This window comes from Patella vulgata, chromosome 1, assembly GCF_932274485.2.
Source record: "Patella vulgata chromosome 1, xgPatVulg1.2, whole genome shotgun sequence".
Taxonomy (NCBI): Eukaryota; Metazoa; Mollusca; class Gastropoda; family Patellidae; genus Patella; species Patella vulgata.
The window spans coordinates 54431523-54455157 of record NC_065879.2 but is presented as its reverse complement, the minus strand read 5'-3'; the positions used below and the strand labels follow the sequence as shown (position 1 = coordinate 54455157).

General features: G+C 34.4%; 2 protein-coding genes across 11 annotated transcripts in view; one reads left to right on the top strand and one right to left on the bottom strand.

Annotated features, from left to right (window-relative positions):
• The window catches only part of LOC126830338 (mitoguardin), a 138479-nt gene that overhangs the window by 77287 nt on the left and 37557 nt on the right, over window positions 1-23635 (top strand). For 6 of the 7 annotated variants that reach the window (XM_050560726.1, XM_050560721.1, XM_050560756.2 and 3 more), the window contains 3 exons: window positions 8623-8695; window positions 9061-9147; window positions 9491-9589. In XM_050560726.1, the coding sequence (XP_050416683.1) occupies window positions 8623-8695; window positions 9061-9147; window positions 9491-9589 (259 nt within the window). Of the gene's footprint in view, window positions 1-8622; window positions 8696-9060; window positions 9148-9490; window positions 9590-22246; window positions 22382-23635 lie in introns of those variants that run through there. The other variant, XM_050560736.2, reaches the window with a different exon arrangement.
• Window positions 19103-22257, bottom strand: LOC126830171 (ATP-dependent DNA helicase PIF1). 4 transcript variants are annotated; one of them, XM_056101199.1, is made up of 3 exons: window positions 20831-22257; window positions 19712-19859; window positions 19103-19236 (listed from the first exon to the last, which is right to left on the bottom strand). In XM_056101199.1, the coding sequence occupies exons 1-2, from the start codon at window positions 22254-22256 to the stop codon at window positions 19846-19848; spliced, it is 1440 nt and encodes a 479-aa protein (XP_055957174.1). In that variant the 5' UTR covers window position 22257; the 3' UTR covers window positions 19103-19236; window positions 19712-19845. The 4 variants fall into 4 exon arrangements, with proteins under 4 accessions (XP_055957174.1, XP_050416447.2, XP_055957176.1 ...); XM_056101201.1 differs by having other exon boundaries at window positions 19107-19236; window positions 19671-19859; XM_050560490.2 differs by having other exon boundaries at window positions 19712-22248.

Genomic DNA, 23635 nt, shown 5'->3' with positions numbered 1-23635 from the left:
TTTCCCAGGGACATTTTACCTGATCAGACAATGTAACATATCATTACATAGCCCTGTGGCTATTTGATAAGCCAATCTGGTTATTAAAACTATCCCGACAATTATCTCCATACCGGAAGTATTAAAAAAATGAAGAAAAAAGGTTTAAAAAAATAGCGCTCTTGTGAAAAACTTGGTTTCTCCATCAGATGTTAGCGGACCAAAAGAACTAAAGTATCGCTGGATAGCCCCATTAATGGACTATCATATGACATCTGAATGATACGATTCAGATGGCTAGAAAATAAATTATGGTACGCCGAAAATCTAGTATTTTCCGTTTTAAAGCATTTTGAGACGCCATTTTCTCGAAAATGAAAACTAAGTTTTTTCTTAAACTATTTTTACTCAGAGTCCTATGGGTGGACTATGGCGTGAGTCCAAAAATAAAAGCATTGAAATAACATAAGTTGTCCAAATTACTGAAAATGCTCTTCTATTATTCATTGTTTTGAAAACAGCTCAATGGGTGTTTCTGAAACTTCTGGTACAGAACGTTAACTATCCAAACAACATGTTAAAACTATCCCGACAATAATCCAAAAACCGGAAGTAGTCGAAAAAATATCTGATATTTTGAAAAAAAAAACTTAAAAAGTAAAAAATGAAGATCTTGCGAAAAAAGTGATTACTACGCCAGATTCCACCGAATCAAAACAACTAAAGTGTCATTGGATACTTCGAACAATGGACGATCTTATGACATCTAAATGGTAAAAATTCGCGGGTTAGGCAATATATAATGGAACGCTGAAAATCTATTATTTTCTTTTTTTTTTTTAGCCAATTCAGACGCTTTTATTTCGAAAACTTCTCTTATTTCCTTTCTTAAACTGATGTTACTTAGAGTACCAACGGTGGTCTATGGTGTGAATCCAAATTTAAAAGCCTCAATATAGTATAAATGGTCCAAAAGGGCCACAATCTTTGAAAAAAGTCGAAAAATCGTTATATCTGTAAATCTGCTTCTAACGGTATAAGGGAGGTAAAACTGTCCAATGGATCTTTCTGAAACTTCTGGTACAGGAAGTTAAGTTCCCATACCACTTGTTAAATTTATCCCGATAATGATCCGTAAAAAGGAAGTAGTCAAAAAAATATTCGATATTTAAAAAAAAAGACAATAAAAAAATCGGTGCTCTTGCAACAATCGGGATTTCGCCGTCGGGTATGACCAGATCAAAACATCTAAAGTATCGTTTGGTAGCTAGATAAATGGGCTATTGTATGACACACGTCCTGTCTGATTCCTGAAAGCCGGTTCAGTGCTGCTTGAAGATCTAGTTATTATTATTTTTTTTTTTTCCGTGGGAGCCTATTTCTCCATGATCGGAAACAGATATTGATCTGGAACCAAGTTTTCTATCGGGAAACCATGTGGTGGCTACTGGATAAACTATTTTTCAAACTTCTGCGCATACCGGAAGTGACCGAACTTTGGACTTTTTCACGGAATTGAAAATCGGCTGTTGTTTCGTCAATTCTTTACCTATTTTTAAACAAATGACATTTTCGGAAACCCTGAATCTTTTCCGAGATAATGGCTATCTCACATTTTTCAATTTCGAACATTCGTCTATGACTTTTATCGTTCGAAAATTGAAATTTTGTTATTTTTCAAAATTTTCAAATTTGACCTACATTTTTGGATACCTGAAGTCCTTTCGATTCCAGTAATATAAGTTTCATTCCGAGTTATCGCCCTTTATTTTTCGAATTTTCTGCCCATTTTCCAACCCTTATATTTTTTTGAAAGCATCAATCAATCTTTCTGAAACTCCAGGATCGTAAAGCCATATTGTCAGACTGTTGGATAAAGCAATTTCAACAACGATCCGTAAACCGGAAGTAGTCGAAATAATGCTCGATATTTTGAAAAAAAGGCAAAAAATGGGTGCTTTTGGGAAAAACGGGATTTCTCCGTCCAGTTTCAACGGATTAAACAAATTAATGTATCGTTGGGTAGCACGATGATTGGACTGTCGTATGATACCAAATTTATAAGGATACTATGACCAGGCAACAAACTATCGCACGCTGAAAATCCAGTATTTTCTGATTTGGAGCGTTTTTGGACGCCTTTATCTCGAAAATTGCTCCAAGGATTTTTCTTAAACTTTCTCTATCGAGAGTTCTTTTGGTAGTCTTGTGCATGAAACCATCCAATAAGAATTTGAGACGTCTGGAATAGGATAAAAAAAATGGACTGAAAATTGAAAAAAGTCGAAAAACCGTGAAATTTTGGAAAATTCTCTATTATTTGTTTATTTTAACAGATTTTAAAAAAAAAGTTATAAATTGAAAAACCTGACCTAATAGCGATTCTAACCATGTATAAAATGTAGTCAGTTATTGAAATTTAATTTTCGATATTTTGACATTTTTGGCACTTTTGAACATAGGATTTCTCAGGGGGATTTTATCTGATCGGTTAATTTAGTATATCATTATAAAGCCCTGTGCCCATTCAAGTTCCAAAACCGGATGTTAAAACTACCCGACAATGAGTCGTATACCGGAAGTAGTTTAAAAAACGAAAAAAAAAAATTCTCCGTCAGATATTAGCAGACCAAAACAATTAAAGTGTCTTCGGATAGTCCCATGAATAGACTATCTTATGACATCTAAATGATACGAATTAGATGGTTAGGAAATAAATTATGGTACGCGGGTGTGAATCCAAAAATAAAAGCATTGAAATAATATAGGTGGTCCAAAAATGGCCTCAATCTTTGAAAAAAGTTGAAAAATAGTGAAATTATTGAAAATGCTCTTTTATTTATCTTTTTCTCGAAAACTACTAAATGGATGTTTCTAACACTTCTGGCACAGGAAGTTAAGTATCTATACAACTTGTTAAATCAATCCCGACAATGATCCAAAAACCGGAAGTAGTCGAAAAAATATCCGATATTTTGAAAAAAAATGCAAAAAAATGGAGATTTTTTGCCAAAAACGTGATTTCACCTTTGAATTTCACCGAATCTAAACAAATAAAGTCTCATTGGATAGCCCAAATAATAGAGTTCTTATGACACCCAAATGATACAAATTCGATGCGTAAGGCAATAGATGCTTTTATCACGAAAACTACTCTAAATTTGTTTCTTAAACTTCGGTTACTTAGGGTCCTAACGGTGGTTAAGGGTGTGAATGCAAATCTAAAAGGGTCAATATAGCATAAACGGTCCAAAAAGGGCCCCAATGTTTGAAAAAAAGTCGATATTTTGTGAGAAAAAAACAGTATATAAAAGATTGGTACTCTGGCGAAAATTGAGATTTCTCTGTCGGGTGTCATTGAATCAAAACAAGCAAATTATCGTTTGGTAGCTGATGTGGCTAGATGGATGCAGAACACTATTAATTTTGCATATCTCGGTAGTGCCGGTTATTTTTAGATATATTTTTCTCCCTCCTTTTATGGCATATTGTTTGCCTATCTGTATTGACATTTTGGTGTAGAATTGATGAAGAGGTATTGAATATCTATGTTCTGCCTGATTTGTTGTCCGTCTCGTTTCTTTTTTGCCATTTTGATTGCCTATCTGTATTGACATTTGGGTGTAGAATTGATGAAGAATTATTGAATTTCTATTTTCTGCCTGGCTTGAGACTTTTATGGCGTAATAATACACCAAGTCGAGAAGCGTTGTTTTGTTTTTGCACTAACACGGTCATGATATTCTGTCCCCAGTCTGCTATGAATATCAGTGAATTGAAATTTTTGTGGTCAACCCTTATACAAATTCAGTACTCTGATGATCCCATAATGTCATACTAGCTGTGCTGTAAAGGGAAGTTCCCGGCAAAATTTAGATTAACTGAAGCTGCAAGTAATGTGTAAAAGCTCATCGTATGACGTATATAATTTAAAGTTTGGATTTTATAGCAGCCAATAATTGATGGATTACATCTAAGTTATAGACGAAGATGTAATGATATGTTTTAAAAAATTGTAAGTTGTTCATTGTTGCATACATTTTGGTCGACGTTATATGAATGTACAGTGCGTTAGAAAAAAATCCTAACCGATACAGAATGCCGGTAAATGTTTTCCCGAGATTACCTAACTCATTTTGTTGTTATTCAAACCGGCCTGTACATTATACATGTACACGTTTTCGCGGCAGCATTACTGTATTACATCTCCTTCAATTAATTATAGACAATATTATTTCGACTCTAGCTTCTCGCGAATTCCTTGCGGGAAGCATGGCAAAACACGATGTAACATATCTCGGGAAATTCAATGGCTCGTCTAATAAATGAACGCCCTAGATAATTGAACGGGAAGTCCATTTTTATACGCATCTCTGGAAATTCAACGGCTCATCCAATAAATGAACGCCATAGATAAGTGCACGGGAAGTCCATTTTTATAAGCCCACATTTTCATGTGAACGTATTATGCCGTCGCCCCTGTCCGTCCGGACGTCCGTCCATCCACAATTTGTTTCTGGACACTCTAGAGGTCACAATTCTTATCCGATTTTGACGAAACTTGAAATATAGGTTTATCTCCAAAAGATCTCGGTGCTTTCGATATTGGCATGTATCGGATCGAAACTTCATGGATTATGGCCCCTGTTTGTACGAAAAATCACGTTTTTAGCTTGTGGACCCTATAGAGGTCACAATTTTTATCCGATTTTGTTGAAACTTGAAATGTAAGTTTATAACCCAAAGATATTGGTTCCTTTCGATATTTGCGCATATCGCACTATAATTTCCTGAATTATGGCCCCTAATTGTACGAAAAATCGCGTTTTTAGCTTGTCGACCCTATAGAAGTCATAATTTTTATCCGATTTAAAAACCTGTACTATTATATCACCGTTACACCCTGGGGACGACTAAGTTCGAATTTCGTGAAATAGCGTAAGAATATGGTATATCAAGGTTATTGACCCTATAGAGATCACAAATTTTATCCGATTTTGTTGAAACTTGAAATGTAAGTTTATAACACAAAGATCTTGGTTCCTTTCGTTATTCCCGCAGATCGGAAAGTAACTTCCTGAATTATGGCCCCTGATTGTACGAAAAATCGCATTTTTAGCTTGTGGACCCTATAGAAGTCATAATTTTTATCCGATTTAAAAAAACGTATTATTATATCACCGTTACACCCTAAGGACGACTGAGTTCGAATTTCGTGAAAATCGGCCCAAAATTGACAGACAAAATGGCCGCCGTTCGTCTCAAATAACGTAAAAATATGGTATATCAAGGTTGTAGACCCTATAGAGGTTACAATTTTTATCCGATTTTGGTGAAACTTGAAATGTAAGTTTATAACCCAAAGATCTCAGTTTCTTTCGATATTCGAGCATATTGAATTGTAATTTCCTGAATTATGGCCCTTGATAGTAGGAAAAATCACTTTCTTGTTAGCTTGTTCTCTATCCATCTCTCGAAAATGTGGGCGCATCCTGCCTGGCAGCTGCTGGTTAACTTGTGGACCCTATAGAGGTCATAATTTTTATCCGATTTAAAAAAACGTATTATTATATCACCGTTACACCCCAAGGACGACTGGGTTCGAATTACGTGAAAATCGGACCAAAACTGACAGACAAAATGGCCGCCCTTCGTTCTCAAATAGCGAAAAAATATGGTATGTGGACCCTATAGAGGTCACAATTTTTATCCGATTTTGTTCAAACTTGAAATGTAAGTTTATAACCCAAAGATCTTGGTTTCTTTCGATATTCGCGCATATCGGACCGTAACTTCCTGAATTATGGCCCCTGATTGTACGAAAAATCGCGTATTTAGCTTGTGGACCCTATAGAGGTCATAATTTTTATCCGATTTAAAAAAACGTATTATTATATCACCGTTACACCCTAAGGACGGCTATGTTTGAATTTCATGAAAATCGGCCCAAAACTGACAGACAAAATGGCCGCCCTTCGTTCTCAAATAGCGTAAAAAAGATGGTATATCAAGGTTGTGGACCCTATAGAGGTCACAATTTTAATCCTATTTTGACAAAACTTGAAATGTAAGTTTATAACCCAATGATCTCAGTTTCTTTCGATATTCGCACATATCGGAACATAACTTCCTGAATTATGGCCCCTGATTGTACGAAAAATCGTGTTTTTAGCTTGTGAACCCTATAGAGGTCATAATTTTTATCCGATTTAAAAAAACGTATTATTATATGGCCGTTACACCCTAAGGACGACTGAGTTCGAATTTCGTGAAAATTGGCCCAAAACTGACAGACAAAATGGCCGCCCCTCGTACTCAAATAGCGTAAAAATATGGTATATCAAGGTTGTGGACACTATAGAGGTCACAATTTTTATCCGATTTTGTTGAAACTTGAAATGTAAGTTTATAACCCAAAGATCTTGGTTCCTGTCCATAATCGCGCATATCGGACCATAACTTCCTGAATTATGGCCCCTGATTGTACGAAAAATCACGTTTTTAGCTTGTGGACCCAAAGAGGTCATATTGTTTATCCGATTTTAAAAAAACATATTTATATATCACCGTTATACCCTAAGGACGGCTGAGTTTTTATTTCGTGAAATAACCTTGACATATACCATATTTTTACACTATTCGCGTACAAGCGGCGGCCATTTTGTCTGGCAATTTTGGTCCGATTTTCACAAATTTCGAACTCAACCTTCATTACGGTGTAACAGTGATATAATCAAATGTTTTTTTAAATCGGATAATAATTGTGACCTCCAGAGGGACCACAAGCTAAAAAAGGAGATTTTGCGTACAATCAGGGGCCATAATTCAGGAAGTTACGATCCGATATGCGACAATATCGAAAGGAAATTCGAACTGAACCTTCCTTAGAGTGTAACGGTGATATATTAGTACGTTTTTTTAAATCGGATAAAAATTATAACCTATATAGGGTCCACAAGCTAAAAACACGATTTTTCGTATAATCAGGGGCCATAATTCAGGAAGTTACGATCCGATATGCGACAATATCGAAAGGAACCAAGATCTTTAGGTTACAAACATGCATTTCAAGTTTCATCAAAATCGAATTAAAATTGTGACCCATATAGGGTCCACAACCTTGATGTACCCTATTTTTACACTATTCGTGTACAAATGGCAGCCATTTTGTCCGGCAATTTTGGTCCGATTTTCCCCAAATTCGAACTCAACCTTCCTTAGGGTGTAACGGTGATATAATAATACATTTTTTTAAATCGGATAAAAATTATGACCTATATAAGGTCCACGAGCTAAAAACTCGATTTTACGTATAATCAGGGGCCACAATTCAGGAAGTTACGATCCGATATGCGAATATATCGAAAGGAACCGAGATCTTTAGGTTATAAACATGCATTTCAAGTTTCATCAAAATTGTGACCCATACAGGGTCCACAACCTTGATTTACCATATTTTTACACTATTCGCGTACAAACGGCGGCCATTTTGTCCGACAATTTTGGTTCGATTTTCACGAAATTCAAACTCAACCTTCCTTAGGGTGTAACGGTGATATAATAATACGTTTTTTTAAATCAGATAAAAATTATGACCTCTATAGGGTCCACAAGCTAAAAACGCGATTTTTCGTACAATCAGGGGCCATAATTCAGGAAGTTATGGTCTGATATGCACAAATATCGAAAGGAACTGAGATCTTTGGGTTATAAACTTACATGTCAAGTTTCAACAAAATCAGATAAAAATTGTGACCTCTATAGGGTCCACAAGCTAAAAACGTGATTTTTCGTACAAACAGGGGCCTTAATCCATGAAGTTTCGATCCGATACATGCCAATATCACAAGCAGCCAAGATCTTTTGGGGATAAACCTATATTTCAAGTTTCGTCAAAATCGGACAAATTGTGGACGGACAGGGGCGACAACAATATACGTCCACATGAAAATGTGGGTGTATAAAAAACGTGTGAATATATCACCGTTACACAATAAGATCCTGGTTCCTATTGATAATTGCGCATATCCGAATGTAACTTTCTGGATTATAACCCCTGATTGTTCGAAAAATCACATTTTTAGCTTGCAGATTCTCTAGAGGTCACAATTTTTTTTCCGATTTTAAAAAACATTTAAATATATCACCTTTCCACCATAATGAAGTTTGAATTCGAATTTCGGGAAAATTGAAATGAAATTGCCCAACAAAATGGCCGCTATATGTACGCAAATTGTGTAAAAGTATGTAATACGAAGGTTGTGGACCCTCTACAGGTCACAATTTTTATCTGATTTGGATGAAACTTGAAATGTACGTTAATAACCCAAAGATCTCAGTTCCTTTCGATATACGCACATATCTTCCTAGATTATGGCCCCTGCTTATACAAAAAAATCACATTTTTTTAGCTCGTTGTCTGTCGATCTCTTGCTAAATGTGGGCGTATCTTGCATGGCAACCGCTTGTTAAAAATCAAACAGTTATCTCACATTTCTCTTTTGTTCATCAATTAGCAGTCATGACAAACTTTCCTAAATCAAAAGAATATAAAGTAAATAAGCTTATTATAAGGTAACTAAATTGGTCTTCCTCTGACAAGTAAAACTAACAGATATATGTTGATTTTTCTATGTGTTTTAGGACTGAGATGACACAGTGTTTATCAGATACAGAATTTCTAGCTAAACTTCACTGTCTTAGATTAGCTTCTGATGTAAGTTTATTTCATTCATATTGAGATGAATTTCTCTCGCTTACATAAATAAACAAGTGTGGATATAAGACATTGAAAGGTGAGGCTACACCTAGTAAAACAGGGGAAGTATTCAGAAAAGAGGGGTTAAAGTGCAGGGGGGGGGAGCACACAATTACACAAGACAAACCTACGGACAGGACACAATATACACACACAGACACCACAAACAAAAATGCATATATCACTAATATCAGGTCAAGTAAAAAAGAATGAAAGTATGTGGAGCACTGTGTCTAAATCATTTAGCCGTAAAGTGGTGGTGCATGTTCACACTTTTGTTGGACCTTTTTATTGTGTTGTGAAAAGTTATTTTTCTTTCTTAGGAATTGTTTCGAGATGATACAACACGTGATTGGTTTATAGAAATGGGTAGAACTATAATAGGTGATCTATTAAAACAATGTGATAAGGTAAATACATATATATCTATATGCCGACAAGAAATTAATAGATTATTATACAGAGGTCATTTTATAGTGAATATAACTAAGCTTAGAAATAACTCACCCTTCACTGACACAAATCTTATTCTATAGGGTTTTCTTAGTTATTTTGATATGCCTGGCACAAAACTGAAAAATGTCAGGAACCACTTTCAACTTGCCTAATATTTTACCTAAAATTGTTATTGCCAGATGGAATAAGTTAGATTCCAATGTTTATTTATTGCCTAATTTATTTTAATATTAAAAAAGTTTAAAAATATGTGTATCATGAAATTGTTTATTGATATTTTATTTGTGTTCTTATTAGGATCCAGAAGATTTTTATTTAAACTATGATAAAACAATAGAATTTATAAAAGACCCTGTTAACTCGTGGAAAATAGAGGATGAATTAAAAGGCAGAGGGGTAAGTTAAATCTTGTATTCAATAAAGGGCAGATAACTCTTCTGATTACCTGTTATCTCCCCTTAGACCACATGTGGAAAATGAAATGAAAATATTACTGCTTCCATTTGATAGACTAAAATGTGTTATTGAGTTTATTTATCACTTGTCATCTGCATTAAAATAAATTGAGTTTTTACAGTACTAAAGTTAGATTATAGGTCATCCACTTACCTGTTCATATAATGCAAAAAAGTACAAACTACCATGGACCTTGTGATGTATTATAAGGTCCCTGAAACTACTTAATAAAGTTTATTGACTTATCAATTAAGGTGTGTGAGGTACTCCGGTATATTACCAGGGTTCTTAATCCATTTTGAAACGAATCGGCCAGGATTGGGTCAAATGAGGATTCCGGTAGAAACTGGATTTTAAAATTTTAATCTTCCCTTCCCTTTAATATAACCAGACTTCAACAAAAATAATTCTTGGTAATTTGTTACGAGGAATATTGTATTCTACAGGTATGTAATTACCACAAATATAAGGACAAACAGGTACACTGTTCGGAAAATTTTCCATATTTAATTCACGTGGGCCCGACTAATCACCGGAATTCATTTACAATCACCGGAATTCACATATAATCACCGGAATTCACTTCGAATAACCCCTGATTCCTCCCACAAAAGTAATTTATTTTAAATGCATAATACATTATAATATAACGAATTACTATTTTAATCTCTCCACATGCCAGATGAAGGCACTGTAAGTGTATTTATTTGAAAGACCACCAGAATTCATTTCAAATATATGCATCATGATTATGGTAACATAGGGCGCGTCGAATTACCCAATAACTCCAAAACAACACCCAGGAACTCCAAAAATGTTGACTGTGGAAACACAAAATAACAATTTAGTTGAGTTTAAGAAGCCTCACTGCTTTGTGCCCAAATCGGAGGTTCATGAGAGATAATTCGTGTATGTGATTTTTGTTGACAAGAAACTAATGTATACTTTCGTTGCAATTCGTTGTAATGTATTGTAATTAGTGATTGATTATAATTAATAGTTTATTAAAACAGTAATTATATGCATAAAACATATTATGATATATATAGAGCAATAAACAATCCAATATTATAGCTATATATATTTATTTCTAATTAAGCTTTCATATTACATATGAAAGCTTATTGTTTCTGTTAAGATTATTATTGTTATTTTTTTTTTGTGTTTTGTCCACAAATCGGATTTCTCAGAATCTAACCATAGGATCGTTCTGAAACTTTTACCTATCCCCCCAAAAATGGGTGGTGGCTGTTGATTAAATATATTTTCAAAACGTTTTACGAATCCGAAATCACCGAATTTTACGAAGGAATGCATTTGACCTACAATGCTGTAACTTTGTGACTATTTGACCTATTTTACTAATTCTTTTTTCTTTGAGTATCTTGAAATATTTACTTCAAATCTGCAATTTCGGATTTTGGCATTTCGAAAATTCGTCGCTGTCATTTCGAACCGGAAGTTATTACCAATTTGACAACTTCTTTAATAGTTGTGCGATTTTCGTGAAATTTAGAATGTTAGTAGATCTTGCCAATGCGACTTCAATGATGTCCTTGGAAATTTTCTAAATTATCTCCCCTTGGTGAAATTAAGGATCAAAGTTTTCAAAAAAATCGTCGAAATATAGGTCAGAATGACCTAAAAAAAAAATTCGATACTAGACAAGTAATTACTGATTCGTACACAAAATATGGAGTTTGTCAATCGAACCGGAAGTGCCACTATCTTTAAACGTGAAAAATCAAAAAGGCTTTTTTGCTATTTTACTTACAGACTCGGGCGTCATATTTTCGAAATCCTGGAAGGAATGCCTAAAAATCTATCGGATCAGAATTTTGATTTCGGTCACGTGATGGTCACCATTTTGAATTGAAAATGAAAAATAGAAGCAATTTGAAGGGCCGGGACTTTGGAACACAAGAACTCTCCTTCTAATTAAGCTAGAATGTTCAAACTTGGTGTAGGCGTTCACTAGGTCAATGTCATGATTGAGTTCAAAGATGAGCATTTTTTGCCTAGGGTAAGCAGAGATAAGCAAGCTGATTTGTTGATTCTTTAGGGCACGATGACATTGGTTATAATGAATGGAGGGCGATGAAACTCTTGTCAATCGAGAGGCTAATAGCTGGCCTGTTGTGTGAAATCATTGTATCATTTTTTGAAAATGTCCGGGGTAGCCGAAAAAAGGAGATCGAAATCCAAAAAGTCGTATTTTTACGATTTGGGGCATTTTTAGAGGTCGTGTAAAGTAAAATAAAGCATGCATATACATATATTATTGATATTAAATATATCATATAAAAAACTAAACAATGAATCAGCTGTCATTGACAGATTTTATATTATAAGCATGGTCAGTGGAAGGTCAGCGTATTGTCTAACTTGAACTCACTGACTCCGTAACATTATTGTGGGTATGGTATAAGCTGAATTTGATGAGATGCACATATCTCGTATGACTATTTGGTACTTACAGTGTTAGACTTTGTCGTAACGTTACGGTCTCCATTCATCAAATCGTCGTTGGGGCTATAATACGATTTTGAATCAAGTTATTTATCACTGAGGGACTCAAAATTAGGTTTGATGTAGCTCTGCTCATTTACAGTGGCGAATTTAACGGGCTCATGGGTTCCAGCTCCCTCCTCTAGAAATTTCACAGCACCCGCATGGATTGTGGCTAATTTTGTGGCAGAATTTTATTTTTCTGGGGGAGGTACTACTAAATGGCTCCGACACAAGTGCCTGAAATGCCATGAAATCACGTTTTCGGCCTCCAATTAAAATTTCTTAGCGGGAGAACCCCCTGACCCGACCCCCTTGCGGGGCTTCACGGTCGGTATCAGCCCCCCTCCCCACCACCATGGTTAATCCGGCGTTGATGTTCCCTCTTGTGCAGCTGCAAAAGAATGTACAAGTTCATTGCCTCATTGTCAAAGATCCCACTTTTCTACCCCAGTTCGGGTAATGAGGTCGAGCGTATATTGTATAGGGGATATTAAACAAGCAAACAGTATGGCTGATGTCTCCCGCCAAAACCCCAAAGTAAAAGATGACACATTAATTAATCGCACTTTCATATTTTTTTCAAAAGTATCGAGCAATCAAACTATACTGTAAATTTCATCACTCTCTGTCAGATAGAAATCAAGGTCATCTTGTCCCAAAGCATCGACCAATGAAATTGCCAAGCTGTAGCTCAAAATGTTCAGTCAAGACCTGATGAACATCTACACCAAGTTTAAACATTCTAGCTCAATTAAAAGCTGGGTTATGTTCCAGTACTTCATTATAACCAAAGTTATCATACCCCAAAGCATCAACCAATTCAAAGTCCCGGCCAATCAAGTTGCTTTGCTTATCCTGACTAAGAGAATGCTCATTGTCGAACTTGGTCAAGGTAATATGGTCAAGGTACTAATGTAATGAAACTATACACAAAGTTTCATCAAATTGCTTATCTCTGCTTACCCATTTTAATAGTCCCCTGCCAATCGAAAAGCCCCCCGACCCACCCACTCCACTCCCGTGTAATACATTAGGTTATAATTGTGTTACAAACGTATCACAAGGAGCATTTGAATATTCTCTCTGAGGCATCTGATACCACTTGTCATTGAGGTGTTCACACAGCCAACTCATTTTTGTTTGTTTGTGTTATCTTTATTCAGTATAAATCAACTAATACAAATGAAAAAAAGGACTTGGTTTAATGAGATTATCTTTTGAGAGTTGGTCATACAGGTATCACTAATCATAATTGCTCTTAACTTCAAATATATACACGATTATGTGTATTCTAAATATCAAATAAAACAATGATGATTTCTTTACAATAGCAGTACAACAAATTTATTCGCAATATTTTCCTTTGATCAGTTGATCAAAAACCTGATTATATTTACAATATATTCTAGGTCTTTGCTCTTTATTCCATTGGTTCAAAATATGATAAAAGAGGCTTATCAAAAAGTTTATATCATGTAGTCTTATATAACAAATAGAACAATGACATACAAGATGTTTCAAATCATAATCTATTTGCATTATTTATTTCAATAATTTGACCTGTGATATTCATGTATAAAGCAAAATAGTAAACATTGAATTTCATTCACTTTTATGTATAATATAGTATTAAACCGGTTAATTATTGTATACAACATTTATTTAATTTCATAGCAACATTTTATACTATTGTATTCATTGTAGTTTTTTGTCATTATTAGCCCAGTCCGTGCATAGCATTATGATGTGAAATCCCATTTCATTTCAATTATAATAGTCTTCATCTAGAAACAATATTACTATTTATATTGGTATGTTACTACCAAGATATACTATTCAAAAAAAGTAGGGGATATTTGATTTTTAAGTGTTATTAAAGTCACCTAATGAAACTGACAAAGAAACAAATGACAAAATGAAATGAAGTTCACATTCATCGATTTATTCCAAATGATCGTTAGACTAAGTAAGGCACAGACTGACCATTATAAGGGTAAAATGATACCCGGGGTCAAACAGCAAAGTTACCACAGCATCACAACCAAGTCAGTAACGGGTAAATCCTCCTCTGTTTGCCAAACAAGCATTGATCCGACGTGGCATACTCCTAATGAGACGTCTAAGGTCATTTTGGTCCAGATTGTCCCATTCCTGTTGCAACGCAGCAGCAAGTTCTTGGACATTGGCAGGACGTTGTTGATGTTGACGTAACCTCTGTCCAAGCATGTCCCAGACATGCTCGATGGGGGAGAGGTCGGGACTCAGTGCATGCCAAGGTAATGTGGTGATGTTCTGTTGTTGGAGGTAACCTGTAACGATCCTGGCCCTGTGACATCTTGCGTTGTCATCCTGGAAGATGAAACGGCGGCCATGACGTCGTGCGAACGGCACAACATGGACTGCCAAGATGTTGTCCCGGTAGTACTGGCCTGTAACACGCCCTGCAACAACATGTAAAGCCGTTCTTCCAGCAACAGTGATGCCTCCCCACACCATAACAGAACCACCCTCAAATCGATCATGTCTGATGACGTTAACGTCTTGGAAGCGCTCGTTTCGACGACGCCACACCCTCCTACGTCTGTCCAAAAAATCAACAGTGAACCTTGACTCATCTGAAAACATCACATTGCTCCAGCGTCGATTATTCCAGTGTTGACGATCCCTACACCAACGACGTCTTGCCTGAATGTGATGATCTCTCAAACAAGGGATCACGCGAGGACGTCGGGCGCGAAGGTGACCCCTATGCAGTCGATTCCGAATCGTCTGGCCACTCACTCTCACACCAGTGTCTGTTTGAAGACGAGCGCTGATCTGATTTGCTGTGATGACATGATTTCTCAAGGCCAAGGTACGGATAAATCGATCCTGGGCTTGAGTTGTCGCCCTTGGTCGACCTGAGCGTGGTCTGTCCTGTACAGATTGTGTATCACGGTATCTGGACCATAGCCTGCTTATGACAGACTGAGAAACATTCATCGTCCGCGCCACAACCGCCTGTGTTGTGCCAATCTGTAGCATGCCAAGGGCACGTAACCTTTCATTTTGGGTAAGCCGACGCATTTGTTTTCTGGTCACTAAAACAATTAAACTGATGTTTCCACCCTGGAATTTAATGCCACAATGATTGTAACATTCAAAGTCAGAGTCGTGCAAATCTTGGGTTGGACCCCCATGATGATCCCAAGCATCACCTGCATTCCATGCGGTAGCTATTGGTGCGTTTGGGCGTCACATGTAACTGGAAATGTTTCTTCTGTTAGGTTCTATAGTGCCTTTTTCGTAGTCATTTGCATATTTTAGTATTATGCCCCCAAAATCAAATATCCCCTACTTTTTTTGAATAGTATATAACAATAAAATTAGCAAAAGTATGTATATAAATTAATAAAGTTCTCTTTAGTATCTTTCATGAATAGTCAATTGTTCAATACCATTATTTCTCTTCACCTCATGCAAATAAATTGAAATGGGATTTAATGTTCAACTGTTTTACTTAACAACTTACATAAATCATTTGGTGATAAAGAAACATACATTTCTAGTATTTTTTTAACATAGTGTACTATACTATGCATCATTATATAGAAGACATATGAATGAATAAACAAAAATATGGCAAAATGAACAACATGAGAATGATTGTAGAAGTATAAGAACAAAGCAATTGTTTAATATTAAAAATATTTGATTTTCTTCTATTTTAAAGTTACATCCTTTACATTTGTATTTATACATTGTATGCAAAACATAATTAGAGAGAAATGGGTTTAACGTCCACTCAACACAAACAAGGTCATTTCGGGACTAACATATGGTTTAATTTTATTTCAATAATTTGCTTGCGCGTAGGGGTCTTTAGCAGTGGGGGGAAACCAGAGTACCCGGAGAAAATCAGGAGTATGGACAGGTGACCCTACTCCTTGCCACGTACAACCAGGGATTCGAGACCACGCCAGTTGACTTAATGGCAGGCCGTATGATACAGCATGCACACACTAACCATTCGGCCATCCAACCCAATACAGCAAGGATGAACAAATATTAGCATGTTTTAATGTTCATTATTAAAATAGAATACAAACAATGTAAGAATAATTATAATATCATGTATCAAACCAAAACAAATAATTCAATTTCAATAACTATTGAGAGCTGGCTGAAAAATTCTAAACCCATCTGTGAAAGAACTGTATAGAATTGTATAAAGTCCATTGTTTCCATTTATTTTTCTATGTAGTCACTTTTGAAGTGTACACTCTCACTCTTTAGTTAATGATGTTGCATGGCCTTGATGTCTGCCAGGAAGAAATTATCTTCAGTTACCCTTAAAAAATTGATCACAGCTGACATGACGTAATCATAGAGGGAAAATGATATCAGCCATTTATGAACAGAAGTATTGTCTGAATAGAACACCTTTATAATACTTCTATTGATAGTCTGGCTGTTTTTAAGGTAGTCAATCAGCAGAATAGTTTAGGAATCATAAACGAGTGAACCCATCACCTGTCCAGTCGAAAGAACTGACCTGGCTTGATTGGGGACTTGCGAGTCTGGATGCTTCCATTGTTTTTATTGAATTTTGCATTCTGGTTGAAACTGATGAATCCAGGTCTCCTCTATGTTTAAAAATCTGGCTAAATTTTTTTTAGGAAATATTGAAAACAGCACAGATTGTCACTGGATGTCACTGGATCAAGTACCTCCTGCAACCACTTCTTTAGTGCAGAAAAGGAAGGGCCATTGTCTCCTATAGTGGAGACCGTATCCACATATTTCAATGTTTGGGTTAGGACTTTCAGTTGCAGATACTTGATGACTGCCATATAGATAGTTCTGTCCATTTTTGGTGATTTCAATGGGTAGGTTCACAAGATTGTCTGGTACAAATACAATAATAACACTTCAGCTGCAGGTCTTATGTGTATGATTCATTCAATGATTCTACTTGTGGTGGTAAAAGCCAATTAAATCTCTCCTCTTCAGATCTAGAACTTTTCAGCCAGCTGTTGTATTATAGTGTATCCACACAAAGAAAAATTAACACAGAGAAAAATCATTATTACATAATAAATATATAAAATGACAATAAATGATGTGGTATTCATATTTCAATCAGAAGACGGAGAAAAATGGGGTTTAAGTCCACTCGACAGAAACTAGGTATTTTGGCATTAACACATGGTCCAATTTTATTTCAATAATTTGCTTGTGCGTATGGGTCATTAGCAATGGAAGGAAACTGGAGTTCGCAGAGAAAACCCTCGAAGGATGAACGTGCTACCCTACTCCTTGCCACGTACAACTGGGGATTTGAAACCACACCAGTTCACTAAATGGCAGACCTTATGATACAGCGCGCACATACTAACCATTCACCCCCTCCCCTTATTTCAAACAACAAAATTAAATGTATTGATACAAATATATATCTATGGATACAAATATATCTGTACAAATGTATATAGATAGAACTCAATGACCATTGAATATTGCTTGGCTATTCAATGGTTCAAGAGAGTGTATCCCTGCGCAAGTATTCCATGAGCGATAGTGAGTGGAATTCGGCAGGGATACACTCGAGTGAACCATTGAATAACCCGAGCGGTATTCAATGGTCATTGAGTTCTGTTTTTATTCTACAACTAAATGCAAATCTCAAAATACACTGTACTATTCAGATTATCAAAAAAATCATCATCAATAACGTTAAAATTCATCACAGGTTCCGCTCTATTTTCTTTCCTTTTTACAAAAATTGTTGTTGCTAGTGGTGATGTCATTACGGTTTGACGTAATTATGAAAGTGATGTCATTCTGGGCAAAAGTAGTACGTTTTCAAGCCATTGAATACAACCATAGGTTATTCAATGGCTGTATTCAATGATATTTGCTTGTATTTGCATGTAGTTATAGAATAAAAATACTTCCACAATTGAAAACAAAGCTATCCCAATATTACTCGTATTGCCAATAAATTTATTAATTATCAATTTTAATAGATAATTTATAATTTGTGTTTTTGTCAAGTGACCAACAATGTGAAAAGCAAACAAAGAAATTCAAGATGTGTAGATATCTGTACATTTGATAAATATAATTATTGCACCCACATCCAATAACAAATTACTAGGTTCTTGGATATATCAATGTAGAAAAACTGTTTCACAATACAGAATATTTTAATATTTACACAGATGAAAATCTAAATACAACATGCAGCTAAATGTTTAGATGATATTTTAACTATTGTGTATATTGACTATCCCAAGTTCACTAGTAAAAATCAACATGGAAAGTACAATTTTACACTGCATTATTTGCAGTAACTATTATGGTATATCAACACAAAATTATAACATACATTTATAAAATTGAAATAAAATTTGAGGTATCCACAAATCAAAAAATGTTAGGGCATTTGGATTGAAATATAATCATTGTACATTTTTATATAGCGTAGAAGTTTGATGTGCAGGTCTGTTTACCAATTATAGTATATATACAAATGTAAATGTATGAAAACTAGCACAAATTGTTAAATAAATTTGTCAATTTGCAAATGTAATGGACAAGTTATAATTTCTTTGTCAAAATTTATCAACAATGTTATCCTACTAGACACAAATTTGTCCTAAATAAAAGCAATCGCACTAATTCAAGATTTGTGGATATCTGTACATTTCATAACATTAATTTTTATCATTTACATCACCCCAACCACTTTCAATAAAGCATTTGGACGCATCACTATTCTTGTTTAAAGTGACCAACAATGTGAAAAACATACATTGTAATACAAGGTGTTATTATCTGTACATTAGATAAAAATAATTTGTACCCACCCCCCAACATTCTCACCCCACTTCGATAACAAATCATTAGAATATATCAATATAAAAAAACTGTATGTTCAAATATTTACACAGATGAAAATCTTAATACAACATGAAGTTAAATGTAGTTGTATCTTATTACTTTAGCTATTGGTAAATATTTAATGTATTGTGTAATTAGTATCTTAATCATTTAGCACCTGGTAAATGGAAATATCGACATGTGCAGGTTCACTGAAAAAAAATTAAAAAGAAAAAATAAAATTATTTTTACAATATTTTTGTTGGTAATTTTTAAAACATAAACTTGTAATCCTTCGACTGACTAGTTTACCGGATTATATATTTTCATTGCTACTGCCATTGCTTTAAAGTCTTGATTTTCCATTTCTAAATTAAATTTTTAAATGTAATTCTGTTTCAATCTATTCAAAAGCACAATCATTTGATGTTCAAGCGAATTGAACATGAGCTTGTCATGTGAATAAAATCCTAATTATTTATAACATTTGACACGACCTGGCACATTTAGCTCTTTCATAATGCATCTTTAATAAGTATCATCTAACTTTGTCTTAATCAATTTCATTTATTTAACTTATTCCAATGGAAATGGCATTATGATAACTAAAATATGTCTGTAATATTCTTAACTTTAAATTACTTACATTAAAATTCTTCACAAAAATAAGATCTAAAATAGTATTACCATCAGTTGTAATTTCTGTGACACACTGCTTATAAAAATTCTTCTCCATACATTGTTGTATTGCAGCTTTACCTTTTAAAATGTCTTCATTAAAATCACCCATTATCATAACACTACCTCCAAAATCATCAAGTTCATCTAATAATTTCTGTAAATATGTAATAAATAAATCAGTTTTATAACATGGTGGCCTGTATATGACAACTATAGTTAAATTTATGTCTGGTAAACCAAATGCAATATGCTCAATATTAAATACACCTAAATTATATAAATGACACATTCTATTCTTTCTGTAATATAAGCCTACACCACCATGGAGTGTGTTTCTTAATTCTGTAAACGTATGAGAATTATCATAAGATGCCTGTCTTGATTTACTGTGTAAACTAAAATCATTAAGTTCAAAATTTCTACCTCCAACCTCATTTAGCCAGGTTTCAGTTAAACATATATAATCAGACTCAGTAAATCTATAGTCATTTTTTAAATCTTCAAAGTGAGAGTTTAAACCTTGTATATTATGGAGAATTAGCACAGTTTTTGAACGTTCTTCAGTACTAGGTTCAATGTAGAGGGGCATTTCATTCAATGAATTGGTTATAGTCTTATCACAATATATAAGTTTCTCATTAAAATCTTTAACAACAAGCCCATTCAAAGATGTAACTCGAGACAACGCCACATAACTTTGACCTGGTGCAAAAACTTTTTTTAATGAAACAACAGCGTTTGAAAGGGAGAGGCCTTGAGTTTTATGAATAGAACAGCTATATGCCAGTTTCAATGGAAATTGACGTCTTATATCATTGCAGTAATTTTTCTCCTCTTGTCTGCCAATTGGAATACAATTATTTGGTACATTTTCTGGTAAAACTGTGTTTTTTCGAATTTTAGCTCCAACTCTTTTATTATCAAATTCCACATAAATTAGTTTTACATTTTCATCTTTATCAAAGGCAATATGACGAATATAACCAAATACATCATTGCATAATCCATCTGATACATCCAGGTTTTTTGTTAGTAGGACTCTTGCACTTTCAGCAATATTTATTACATTACTTAAACAGGTATCTACATCTTTTGAAGTTATTGTATTTATCTTAATCATTTTACCTGTTCTTTCATCCTTTGAGAAGTCATTTGCATCAATACGAATTAGTCTGTCGCATAGCTTCCTCAGCATCTTAGTGTTATGTTCATCTACCAGAGCATTAGTAGCAAATATATGTAGAACATTTTCATCATAGTCTTCAATCTCGCGACTTTTTAACAGATCAACATCTTTTGGACTGAGAGATTCACCCTTCTGCTTTGTTCTTATTCTATTCAAAGCTTGTGCAAAAGTCAAATCATCTTTTTGTCTCATTATGTCTTTTAATTCGACAATTTTAAAATTATTTTGCCACAAATTGGTAAGGTCATCAGTATTTCTATATAGTGGTTTTGCTTTTACAGGTGGTAATTGATAGAAATCTCCTACAGCTATTATACAAACATTTCCAAAAGGTGTAAAGTCAGCACACTGTTTTATTTGTCGAAGCCTTCCATGGATATAACATAATAACTTTGGGCTCACCATAGAAATCTCATCTATAATAAGTATTTGTAAATGACCTAAATCAGCTCTTAAACTATTTATCTTGTCTAAACCTAGTCCAACATAGGGTAACTTTATATCAGTTCGGATCTTCAAAGAATTATGAATTGTACTGCATCCTAGATTCATAGCTGATACGCCGGTCGGACAGACCATGAGAACTGTCTGTTCATCTGGATTATCTGTTATTTGAGATAATAATCTATTAGCTTCATAGTATATACTCTTAATGACATAGCTTTTTCCAGTCCCAGCTCCTCCAGACAAAAATAACATAAATTGTTCTGCATTTTTCCTATGTATCTTGTTCAAACAAAATTCTCTTACTTTATAAAATACATCCATTTGTAATTTGTTCAGTGATCTTAACATGGGTATAGCTTCTGTTCTACTTACAATAGTATTATATGATTCCTTTTCGTGATTTTTGTTGTCTTTTCTGATCCCTATCAAATCTGGTATTTCAATTTCCTCAACGCCATCGTGTATATTCTCATCTGGTATGTCAAGACACTGAAGATTATCCACTTGATTTTCTATATCCAATGATGACCAAGCATCTTTTAAGTTTGCTCCACATTTTTCTATTATGTCAGTCGCAGCATCAATATTTATTTTATCTTTTTCGAATAAGCTACGATTATTATCAACAATATCTTTAACATCTTCAATTTGTTTACTTATTTTGACTGAACCAGATTTGTAAAATGTTTCATATGTCTCAAATCCTATTGGTTTTAATTGTTTATCTATACGATGTGGTAAAAATAGCTGTAAACTACTAAGATAATATTTTTCTGGTTCTTTTGTTATTGAGAATCTGGCATAGCGAATTACAGCTGGTTTAGATCTTGTTCGTTTAATGATATAACCTAAATCTGTCTGAAGTTTATAAGCTGGATTTTTTTCAGAATTTTCATTAATTCTTTCAGATTTGGACATAACACGATAGTAGTCAATGTGAAAATGAAAAAAAAAACTGTTAAAGAGACCGAATTTGATGTTAATACATTTAGTGACAGTGATGATGATAATGAAGATTAACTTTGATGACATTTGATGTGCAGAGTAACTGTTTAATTTTGATTTTCAATGATTGTTTCACTTTAATAAATAATTTCACAACTGTTCATCCTGTTTTCTAACCTTTTCCTTCATTCCAGCCCAGATACACAATTATTTTTTTTAACTTATATCTACATGTATGTTTGTAATTTGACCATTAATCATATCCGAAATAGTAGTTCACAGCTACATGTACAGTTGTAAAAATACTGTAGTGGCTAATTGAAAGGGAACATGTATGTGGGTTTAGAATGTTTATCTTAGTGGAAAAAAATCATGTGGTTCAATGCTTATAAAGTGCTACTGATCTCCATTATTTCAAAAGCATATCACTCAACTACTGTCAAACATATCCCCTGGCTAGAATATGCTACAAATCGACTCTAGCATGTTCCATACAAGCGATAATTTCTGAGCAAACATCCAACAACCAACCCTAACAGGCCCTTGAGATCCAACAAACACAATAATTATTGGGCTTGTTTGCCCACACCTGGTCTTATGATTCATACAAGACCTGATAGTCTATCAATTACAGGCATTTGACAGAAAGGGAGATAATTCTTTTTTACCGTTAATGGATTTCCACAATTCTTTATTCACCCATGACATTTGTGTTTTGAGCATTTTTATTTACATCAAAATCTGTCCAATAAACTGTTCATTGCCAAGGATGAAGGCATGAGGTGTTTTACCAACTATTTAATTTTATGTCAACTTCAGAATTGTTAGTACACAAATAGCATTTATTTGACAATTTTGACGAATTTCATCTGGCCCTAAATCAATAAATTGCAAACATTTTGCTTGGAACTCCCAGATTTTGTCTTCCTGGCATCATAAGCTTTCCAAAAATGTATAGTTTTTCTTTTATGGAAGACCGTGTAGCGGAGTTGTGTTTCTAAGCTAGCTAGAAATTTTGGCTGCAGGCCTACACCTCCCAAGCTAAATTTCCCTCATGTCATCCTGTATAGCAAAGGCATATGCCTGTCTTAATTAACCCAGTACTAAACACAATTTACTTGTTTAATTTTTCCAGCATTTTTCAGGATAGCTGATGGGATGCGGGTCAAGTTATGCCACTTGTCTATTTAATTATTTACCAGTGAAAAATCGAATTAACTTCACCAAATTTTTACTCATTATAATGATTTTTTTTTTCTGTTCATATTATTTCTATGACATGTGACAGTGACTGTGAATATGAAAGCTTTAATATCTGCTTAGCAGATCTAGTTGCAAATTGTGTCAATTGT